The 11,186-nt window shown below is 47.4% G+C and overlaps 1 protein-coding gene across 2 annotated transcripts in view; it reads right to left on the minus strand.

Moving 5' to 3' along the window:
- Positions 1–338: 338 nt before the first annotated feature.
- LOC105562338 (beta-amyloid-like protein) overlaps positions 339–11,186 on the minus strand; it is a 55,963-nt gene continuing 45,115 nt past the window's right edge. Inside the window, exons 5-15 of one of the 2 annotated variants that reach the window (XM_012013101.1) lie at positions 8,717–8,807; positions 7,350–7,480; positions 3,770–3,995; positions 3,348–3,558; positions 2,923–3,096; positions 2,458–2,529; positions 2,188–2,378; positions 1,884–2,044; positions 1,581–1,807; positions 1,207–1,353; positions 339–992 (exon numbers count right to left, since the gene is read on the minus strand). In XM_012013101.1, the coding sequence (XP_011868491.1) occupies positions 882–992; positions 1,207–1,353; positions 1,581–1,807; positions 1,884–2,044; positions 2,188–2,378; positions 2,458–2,529; positions 2,923–3,096; positions 3,348–3,558; positions 3,770–3,995; positions 7,350–7,480; positions 8,717–8,807 (1,742 nt within the window). In that variant the 3' untranslated portion in view covers positions 339–881. Of the gene's footprint in view, positions 993–1,206; positions 1,354–1,580; positions 1,808–1,883; positions 2,045–2,187; positions 2,379–2,457; positions 2,530–2,922; positions 3,106–3,347; positions 3,559–3,769; positions 3,996–7,349; positions 7,481–8,716; positions 8,808–11,186 lie in introns of both variants that reach the window. The other variant, XM_012013100.1, reaches the window with a different exon arrangement.

Below are 11,186 nucleotides of genomic sequence, written 5' to 3' on the forward strand. Positions count from 1 at the left end.
TATATGCTGCCCCCAGTGACAAGCTACTACGATCGCTATCGCATTTTTTTTTCTTCGTGTTTAATATTTTAAGCTGCATTATGTCTTATTGCCATTGATTATCTCCGAAAATATCAGAACCTAAAAATACAGCAAAGAGCGCAACGACAACGCGTTCACCGACGCTTACATCGCCCGTGTGAACGCGGTTACTAGCATCGTACGAACGTTCGTCACCGAGGAGCGAGCGCGACCAGCCACCGAACGCCGGTCGTCAATCGATCCGCGGCGCTTCCGGTTCGAGTGCATAACGTGTAGAGGCGGAGGAACATCGAGGTACGTCTAAAAACGGCGTTTTCTACTTTTACAACACGAGCGCTCCTTCCTGCGTTTTTATATCGACATGTATGACAACGTAATAAAAACGATGTGTGTATGAGATACTTCCGAAGATAGCGTGTTCGTATGGCACATATAGGTATATGCTGAATTCTACGTCATTTTTATCTCCCCGTAGAATCCGTTTCGTTTCCCATCCAGCGTGTCCTTGCTACAAACTGTATTTTACATATATATTGTCAATTCTTCGCGAAATCGATTTACACCGCGACACGTGACCGTGATGCGTACAAGCGGACGCGATGTGTGACGGCGGTGGTATCGTCGCAGGCGCGAGCAGCCGATTAGGAAACGCGTTTTCTGAATTTGCGCACTTCCGGGATGTTGCAGATCCGGATCTTCGGAAGAATCTCGGGGGTTAGAGATATACATACTATTTATATATATCTTACTCTAACAAAATACTATGAGATTCTTGAAGAAAATACGCGAGAACGAATACGCGGTTGCGACCAGCTTCAGAAATCAAAATATCTGTGATAATTCTCGAGGCAGCGGCCGAATTATTCCTTCACCTCGAAGTATTTGTATGTAGGATTCTCGTAACCGTTGATCTGCATATTCGCGACGTGTCGTTCCTCGGGCGTGGCCGCTTGATCGACCTCGATGAAGCCCTGCGAGGAAACGGGAAATGCCAGTTATCACATTACGTTGTCAATTAGCGTATTATTACAACGCATTACTCTTCTTCAATTACATGCATTTTCGTTAGGATCGTACATTAAAACATCGCACGCAGTGATTATCGATAAACAATAGCGCACAACATTGCGAATTATTACTGTGAAAACACGTTGACGTGTCTTTTAATGTATAATAATAATATACCTGGCTGTGAGGGCTTCTCGCGCTGCGCCTCTTGAATACCGCGACGCCAACGACTGCAGCCGCCATGAGTGCTATCCCAGCGAACGCGAGTGTGAAGTAAACGGATCGACTCTCTCTGTGATACACCTCTCGTCTTACGGAATAGCCCTGCGAAATTAACGGGATTTCATAGTTAATTTATTCTTGGCAAATCTTAGAAAATATTATTGGAAAGTATAATTTCTAACGAGGAAATACATTTCAAGATACTCTTCTTGTTCCGTTTCGTTAATGACAGGAATTTGCGATAATAGAATAAAAAATGTATAACAAGAAAACAGCGAGATTTGGCGACGATGACTCATAGGCTTTATAGTTGGGGTAAATTTTCTTACTGGCTCGGAGTGAGAAACGTCGTGAGTCATGCTGTGGGCCGCTCTAACTACTCCCTCATTATGCATGGCGGCAACCGCGGCGGGTTGTTCCGATTGCTGAGGAATATCCTTGGTATCGATTGCCGAGTCGTTCTCCTCGTGCTGTTCTTGCTCTGTGCGTAGCTCGCCGCGTTCTGCCTTACGTTGTTCCTTGCGCGCGCGCTCGAGCTGCTTCTGATGTTCCTTTTCTGTGAAACACAAAAGTAAAGTGAAACACACGCACGTTTGTACAACTTTTGCTCGGCGAGAATGTGCCATAAATACCTTGCTGTTTGCTAGCAACATCGGCCTGATACTTGTCTAGAATAGCCGCCTCCGCTTCGCGCGTCATCGCCAGCAGCAATCCCGGAGTTTCATCCTTACTCCTGAGGGCCAAAACGTAATCGTCCATGAGACGGCCGATCTTTGCACTTAGGTCTGGATATCTGAACACAAGAAAAGAAAAAATGAGCCTCTAATGTCTTTGCGGTCGTGGCGTTAATCGCTACGCGTGCAACGTGTCGCGCGAGCCGCGGTGTGTCTAAGTGATTAATGGTATAAAAATGTACGTCTGAAATATATACGTTACCGTTCTAACATCAAGAGACTCTGATTGGTGATCCTATCAATTTCCGCCAGATGCTCCAGAGTGGCTGGCTTCTCTCGCTGCGCCTGTTCTAAGCTGCTGTCGAGGAGATGCTTGTAATGGGCTATTGTGTGGTGCCTGTCTTTGTGAAGGGCTCTGAGCAGCTTTTGCAGGCATTTTTGAATACGGTGCATCTACAGAACATACAGGTCGATCGTTAGGCAGAAAGATAAGAGGTGTTCTTTGTGCAAAAATATATTACACGAAACTAACATTCGGCGGCGTCTCGTTAAGGGCTGCGGTGTAGCACGACATAGCTTCCTCGTTCCTCTGTTTAACCGCCTCCTGCGGAGGAAGAATTTTTACTAAATATAATTACGTTCGATGAACACTGGAGATTATTATTCGTCGCTCGACCAAAAAAAAAAGAGTAGAATTATTAGCAATAGTAATTTTAAAAGTGTTTGTTCGAATTATTTATTTCTTACAAAGAAACAATATCCAATCGTTGCGTAACATTTTGACGATTACTTGTAAGTAGATTTTTCTCTTTGCTGAACATCTTTTCAAATGGTTTCAGTCGTTCAGAAAATAATGTAAAACTCAAAGTCGGGAGACCTTATCAAAATAGATTTACGTTCGCTTTTTGTTGGAAATTCGTAACGTTTCAAAGGGCTTGACGCTTTTTGTCGGATGACTTTCAGAATAATTCGTATCATATCGCCCGTTTCCACGTACCTGCACTCTCTGCTGGTGCATCGCGCTTAACTGATGCTTTTCCGCCGCGCCGCTCTCCTCGAGCGCGGCGACTGTCTCCTGGAATCGCGCCGTCATCCAGCGCTTGAAAGCGTCCGCGGCGACGGGATCGTGGGCCCTGATGTCCTGATATCTCTCCTCGAGGTCACTCCAATCCTTCATCACCTGAAAGCGTTGTAGCACAAAGATTTCGACACCAATGTCCCGCGCCATAATACTTATTTTCCAAAAGCCCCGTTTCTCTCTCGTACTCTACCTTTCTCGAATGCAATTCCAATATCTTGACTTAACGATCATACCTTAACTTTCTCCTAAACAGGCGAAGGTAACTGTACGCTAGACAGGTGAAGACGCACAGTACGATACGCGCTGCCTTCCCCCCCCCCATTGCGATTAATCGAACTTACTTTCGTAACTTTCTCCTTGTGCACCTCCTCAAGTCGCATCTGAGCCTGCTTGTAGCTCTGGTGCTCGGATCGCGGATCGAAGTGCGTCAGATAAGGATCGGGAGTGCCTTGCGGCTGCGAGGGCTGCTGCGTGCTTGTGCTAACCGGCAGCGGCATCGCCGTCGCGTCCTGCTTGCTCTTCTCCGTCGTTGAAACGGTCGTCGATGGCCGACTGATGTTCGTTAACAGATTTACAAGAAATATATAACTTTCACGTGTAGAATATGCGACCCCCGCCTTAATTAATTTCAACTCGACGTTAGATTCGATTAAGTTTCCATTCTTTTTAATTTGATAAGAAGAAACAGAGATTCATCTCAAGATTCATTAAAACGGCTGTACGAACGCAAGTCTCAAAGGCGCTTGCACTACTCCGCAACTACCTGGTAGTTGTGTCGTAATCATCGAGATCGTCATATTCCTCCTCGCTCTCGTCCTCGTCGGGCTGATTGCTGAGCACGTCCTCGAGATCACCGTCGGAGTTGTCTTCGTCCTCGGCGTCGCCGTCCAGATCGTCCTCGTCATCGATATCGTCCTCGTCCTCGTCAAGATCATCGTCCACGCTCTTCGGTAAGGGCAGATCGATCGGCTTCTTCACCTTCACGTTCTCTGCAAAGGGATTTGCGCGCGTTATTCCTCACTACGTCCGCGTTCGACATGATTCATCGTTACATAAGTGCGTAAAGCGCGCGTAATGACGACGATCGTTGGCTCTGAAAATAGGCTCTCCAGCGTGCGCACCGCTCGCGCCCAACCTGCATAGAGAAAAAGAAGACGGAGGTCGTTTAATTAATACCGCACTGCATACCGCACTCGTCTCTGATTATGCGAAAGTGCCTTCTTTTTTCCCTCGAGTCCCTCTAACGATAACGATTCGGCGTACACACACACACACACCCAGAAAGACGTCCGTACGTTCGTGCACGTACGTGACGCGGTAGGTGCAATTATTGGAATTCCTGTCTGCGCGCACATTCCAGTATATCGACTGCCATTGTTTGAATAGTAAATGGACGGGATTGGGCTGGCCGCAGATAGCTCCGCGGAATTCTGGCCCATAATCTAAATCAATGCGCGCCAGTGATACACTGCCAGTGTCACCGGCCGCTTGATTATTTATCGATACACCCGGAAAGAAACGGCGCGATTGTTATTCGATAGATTTATGAATGCGATTCGCGACGGACGAAGGTGGTCCCGACTCCTCCGACGCGAGGGGGCGGTCGAGCTAAACGGCGCAGCGGTGGATATTCGCCCTGCAAAAGAATTAATCGGTCGATTAATCAATCGGGGAAGAATCGGGGAAGATACGAGTTCATTCGGCGAAGGACGTATTCTAAAGTTGAAGCCTACTTTTCCCACTGGATTGCTCACGAGAGCCAGTCGGGACGCAGAGTTTTAGATCAGGTGACCCTAAGGCTAAATCCTGATTAGCTCTCGCGAGCAATCCAGTGGGGAAAAAATAGTGTCGCGCGTGGCGAAAACGACGCGGACGCGGGACACTCGCCGCTCGCGGAAGTGCGTTTGAACCGCGCGAGGGGCGCATTTTCCTTCCTCCCTCAGCCCGGTTCCGCGTCCTTTCCGCGGCTTAGAAATTCTAATTTGGCTGCTCGGGAGAAGCGCGGCTCGGCTAACTAGGTTCTCGAGAGATGTGTCTCGCCCGCTCGAGAATAGCGGGCTCTGATGAGACGACTTCTCGACTTCTGCTAAGGCAGACAAAAGCCCCACCTGACCGTATCCTCCGCGCGCGCCGTCCTTTTATCTGGGTCACACGCCGGCAGATACGGCGATAACTGCACGCGTTGGCAGTTTCTCCGGGGATACCTCGTGTCACGACTGTTCGTCACGGAGAGTTATGGATTCCTCGCGAGGACGCGGTTTATCCGGGATCGATCGGGGCGGGCGCCGAGCACGGGGGAATGACGGAGATTCAATGTTATCAGTGCCAATAACGAAAGTTATGCGAACTCTGAGTTTGCACGTCTCTGAAATGCACCGCACTCGAGGCTCCTTCCAAGGCGCAAACATTTATTCCTCGAGGCTCTAACGAAGCGGGGTTGGTTAGTGTCTCATTCTGGCAAGTGGACCGCGCTTTCGCGGGACGCCTGGGCGAAATAAAGCGCGCTTAAAGCGCAGAACAACCCCCTCGTCGCAGGCACGGACGATATTCGCGCGAGCGATAAGGGTTTTTTTCAAGTTTCACGCGCGTCGAAGATGGAGGATCGCAGCGCGACTCGAGTCCCTCAATTTCTCGTCTACGATAACTCGATTTCAACCGCGAGAGTCTCGGGGAGTCGAGTCGCTCGCGGGGTCGGAAATTCCGCCGTTCCCTTGAAGCGCGTCAATTACCGAAGCGACCCGCGCGGCTGGCGGTCGTGCCCTAAACGCGCCATCCCACCCCCGATTTGATTTCGGCGTGGCGGCGCGCGGCCCATTTTTCATCCCCGCGGACGACACGTTCCAGGCTCCGGAGTTACACATTACCTATGCTGAAAATAATGGAGCGGAGAGGATTCAAGCGGGTGGTGGCGCACACGGGCGGACGAAACGGACGGCCCGCGCGTGTGCTAATCGAGTCCATTATACACGCGGTGTGTAGGAAAGAAAAGTTGCGCAGCGACGCCGAAAGCTACGGCGTGTTACGTTGCGCAGTCGTCGGGAACGTCGACGGCGAACATTATTGATTGCACGAGGGAGAGAGAAGACAAGAGGGCTCGCGACGAGAGGAAGAGAAAGCGAGAGACGTAGGTATATAGAGGGCGGGAAAGGGAGGGAGGGAGGGAAGGAGGGAGCGAGAGACCGAGAGAGAGAGAGAAAGAGAGAGCTTGCGAAGGGTGGCACGAGCCAGCCGGGGTGCTGGAAGGAAACGAGGAAGGAGACGAGGCGAAGTAGGTGGCACCCCTCGCTTAATACACCCTCTTTGCACCCTCCTACGGCCATTCTTTCTCTTTCTCCCTCTTCCCCCCCCCCCCTTTGTCCCGTCTCTCTCGCGCGCGCCTTCTCTTTGTTCTTTGCGACAGTCGATTGGAAACGAACAGCGCAAATGCCCGGTATTTCCACCGTGCAATAAATACGCCGCGAATTCGCCGTAAATATTCATGCCTCGCCGTCTTCTCTCTTCCGATATGCTTTTTGATAGACACGCGTTCCATTAATCGTTCCGCTCTAGAAATTGGAAAATAACGGAGAGGCGAGGGAATAATAGAACGTGCCATCGAAACGAAAATCGAATGACGGGCGTTGAAAAGTTCAATGCGAGCGTAAGGGAGGCTCGGTGGTACATCATCGAGGCAGATAGCATCTTCGCGAGTGCGAGGACGGATTTTGACATCCAGCGGCACTGTTTAACGTCTCATCGCCCCGTTATTCAACGTGTAATAAAACTAGAATTGATTACAAGCTGCAGACGATCTTGTTTCGAAGAACAGGCGAACGCCGTTCTCGAGCTCTTCCTCAAATTGTGCAGAGGCGCGATTCTCGAAAATGTATAAAAGCCCCCGCCGGAGGATTGACTTTAAACCGTCGGTCCGAAATTGCAATTCAATTCCGTCGCATCGCGAGCGGGCGGGCGGGCGGGCGTGCCGCGCGCAGGATCCCGCCCGTCTGAAATCTCGAAATAAGATCGTCGCAAGTATCTCCACTTTACGGTAAAATGACCTCGCGCCAAGAAGACACCCGAGCGCCTCGCGCGAAGCTCCCGCTCGTCACGGAGAGGATGTCACGGTATGGAGATGCGGACGCAGCGAAACGCTCGCGCCGATAGAATATGCATGAAGGGGAACGCGAGTGCCGGCGCGGCATTCCCGCGAACGCGAGAATACGCGCCCTCGCCCCCTTCCGCCCTCCGATCCTGCCGTGGCGCGCGGCGGCGGCGCGGGGCGTCTTCTTCCGCGCGCGCGATGCGAGATGAGAACAACACGAATATGAATGGTGATAAGGCATGAGCGTACGTACGTTACGTACCTTTCAGGTGTTTCGGGCAGCATACAAATTCGACGCCGGAGAACAGGGATATCCCGCACGGCAGCAGCATCGCGAAGCTACGCAGATTCATGTTTCGCTCCCGGCAGGTCTCCGCCGCCGTGGCATTCCATCTGGAAACGCGAATCGCACTCGATGCAGTCGCGTGTACAGTGCGGGAGAGACGCACCCTCCCCCGATCTACCCGCGGCGCGACAAGCCAGCCTTTCTCTCATTTTTCAGATCTTATAAAAATACGTCGCCAGACCGTTTAACAAGTAAACTAGAAGTAGTAGGTAGTGGAGGAGTAAGACAAACTAGACAGGCGGGGGACATTGTATAATTGAATTTCGTAAAACCGGAAGTGCGCAAAAAAAGTATGTTCTACGAGGGAGTGAAAATGTACGATGTGTTGTCAACCAAGATAAGGCAGTGCGAAAAGACTGAGTCATTGAAAAGAGTGTTGAAAGAATATGTTGCAACAAATGTATGGAGAAAGCTAAATAAATATCCATCTCTCTCTCTCTCTCTCTCTCTCTCTCATTTTTAAGATTTAAAAAAATATGTTGCCTGACCATTTAAGAAGTAAACTATTGTAGAAGTAGTAGGTAGTGAAGGAGTAAGACAGGCAGGAGGTATTGCAGTTCAATTTCGCAAAACAAAAAAGTGCGCAAAAAAGTATGTTCTATGAAGGAGTGAAAATGTACAATGTGTTACCAACCAAGATAAGGCGGTGTGAGAAGATTGGGTAATTTAAATGAGCGTTAAAAGAATATGTTGCAAATGTATTGAGAGGAAGCTAAATATATAAATATCAATCAATCTCGCGCGCGCTCTCTCTCTCTCGCTCTCTTCGCCGGCCACGTATACGTAGACTACACGTTGGTTTGTTTTACACGTCGGTGTAAAATAAGCGCGCAAATAACAGGCACCCGGGGGTTGCGTCACTCATTAGCGAAGTAATTAAATGTAGCCCTTAGTGGTTGTGCGATAAAGTAACGGAATAATAAGATAAAAATGAGCGAATGCGGTAGAAGTAAGTTTAGCGATAAGCGCGCGCGCAATATGAAAACAATGAAGAAACAAGAGCGACAGAAAATCTGTTTTGCATAAAACCTTACTTACGATTAAGTGAATAAATGGCATGTATAAGCGGTAAATTCGAACGGCGGATCGTGTCGCGGGGTAATTGGATCAAACGCCGAGTGCGTTTTCCTCCCCCGCGGGGAGGATCGTACTTAGACTATGTATTTCTTTCGAATCCCTCGATATCGCTTTGACGAAACGCGACATTGCAAATCTAAGCTCTCGCTCCCGAGAATTAATTCCGTTTGACGCAGCCGATATTCGCGCGCATGCACGCTCGTTACCTGTGAGACTCCCAGCATTTTGTTTGATTATGAAGATGATCAAAGAGACAGCCCTCCGGCACGAGAAGTGCGTCGCTCTGGAAGGGTCCCTCTGAAAGTAGAAAACGGTACATATTGCAGTGCGGCTCGAATTCGAGGAAAGGCTCGATTAAGCTAGTAAAGATCGCGCATCGCCAGTATTTATTCTCATTCGCTATTTCCGACCGACGATGTGCAATCCCCTCCCCCCCCCCTCTCTCTCTCTCTCTCTCTTTGAATAATCGTCACATTGTATAACGTAATTGTAATATGTAACTCACATTCGTCAATTCTTTCTTTAATCAACTAATAAGAATATCCTTCAATGTCGCCAGCAGTGATCAACAACGTCAGTGCTTTCTTGACCATATCTGGCATTTTTAATAATACAGAAAATTTATTGCGAAAAATATCACCTCAGCCAGGGTTTGGGCCTAACCTCCCTACACCCTAGGCGGGCGTCTTATCAATTCGATCACCGAAGCATGTGGTAATAATATTTGTCACAGCAACGGTATAAAGATGCTGTCTTCGCGTCTATTTTTTTACTTTAAACTGCGCGCCGATTAGGGTTATCGTACACTGTTGATACGCGATTTTTTAAGTATTCCTACCCCCCCTCCCCCATTTCCCAATTACGTGTGGGATCTTTCTATGATATTCTTTTCTTTACATTTTTAAAATGCCTCTTCCAATCAATCTGTACAACTCGATGTAACGTTGTCTTAACGTCTTAGAAGACGTGTCCTACTCTCTAACAATGAACCAGTGAATTATCACTGAAAACAATGAATAGTCACTGATTTGCATATAAGTATACAACTGAAAGTCGCAGTAGTATACTTATAACTGTAAATCAGTGACTATTCATTGTTTTCAGTGATAATCCACTGATTGATTTTTAAAGAGCATAGCGTTTAATAAACAATGATCTGATATATCTCTCTCTCTCTCTCTCTCTCTCTCTCTCTCTCTTGCTCGCTACAAAAAGGGAATTCGACGAATTAAATTGCGACGAATTATATTGGCAGCCGAAGCACGAATCTGCCGATGACTATTTATATACCTGCGCGCATATATCGAGATGTATGAAACGCCTGAAATCAATAGCGAGCCCGCGTATAAGGGATTCCCTCCAATCGTGGGACTTTATATATTATACGCTCATCTAAAATAAAATCTCACTTTAATTTTACATTATTGCACTTCCAGATTTCTTCGCGCGTCGAGTTCTTTCCGTTCCTCGAATTGGTAACTGCAATTTTAATGGCCGATTCCGCGCGGTTGAAATCCAGCCTTAGATTTTCTCCCTAAACTAAAATGTCACGGCAACAATAGCCTTCGGCTAATAAACAATTTAAGGTGAAACATTTCTTTTCCCGCACTACGCTTCTGAAAGTGTAAGCAAATAACGAGATTTTATTGTTCATTTAAATTCAAGAGCACTTGCGCAGAATTTTAATTCCGGGTTTAATTATCAAGTCCCTTAATGTTGAATATTAAAAAGTTTCAGCATAGTAATGGCCCCTCTCTCCAAAGTTTCCCTAAAGATTTATCGGAGAATCTGCTCTTAAAATATTTACGTTCGAGACACTCTATGCGAACGGTATCGGTACCGTGTGTACAAACGATTACGTAACAACGTGAGCACGCGAGCCTGCGCTCGCGCGGGTATAACGTAGAAGCACGGGGATACAAAGAGCGACAGTAGCAATTGTACCGCGGTGCATCTGTCTAAAGGACCGTCTACATTGCAAGTAAGCAGTAAGAAGTAAGAAAACGATAACCTCTACTCATCAGTGTAAAAGCTAAAGGCATAATTTTTTAAAAATATTTATAGCACTGGTCGAACTGCGCTCTAATTCCAATGTAGACGGTCCTTTAAGGATCGTCTTACAATAGACGAAGTAAGCCTGGCGTAAGAAGTAAGAGTAGGAGTAAAGAAATGAATCATTAAGGCTATTCTACAATTGCGTAAACGTGGTTGTTAGCGGTTGTACAGTGTTGTAAAACACAGTTTTAAACTAGCATTTCCGATTGTAAACCTGTTGTAAAAGATGGCTGAACTTGATCTTTCACGACTACAACGATGTAGGACGTAAAAGCTAGCCAATCATTCATTTCAATTACGACGTATCTCACTCTATTGTATATTACTTTGATGTACAACACTTACTACTACTTCTACTCCTACAACCCTACAACTACGTTTACGCAATTGTAGATTGGCCTTTAGCATTTCTTAAGCGTCGTCTACAATAACCGGCGTAAGCGTGGAGTAAGAAGTAAGAGTAGGAGTAACGTTTTTTGGCGTAAGCTGTTTACGCCGACTCAATCTACAATACGGTGAAGTAGGTGTTGTAGGCATGCGTGAAAAGGCGTAAGAGTAAGAGTAGGCGTAAGAAATAAAAATAATTCATTTCGCTTACGCCCTTACTCCAGCTCTATTAAA

Source organism: Vollenhovia emeryi, unplaced genomic scaffold (genome assembly GCF_000949405.1).
Source record: "Vollenhovia emeryi isolate VEMERY1.0 unplaced genomic scaffold, V.emery_V1.0 DF939190.1, whole genome shotgun sequence".
NCBI classification, from domain to species: Eukaryota; Metazoa; Arthropoda; class Insecta; order Hymenoptera; family Formicidae; genus Vollenhovia; species Vollenhovia emeryi.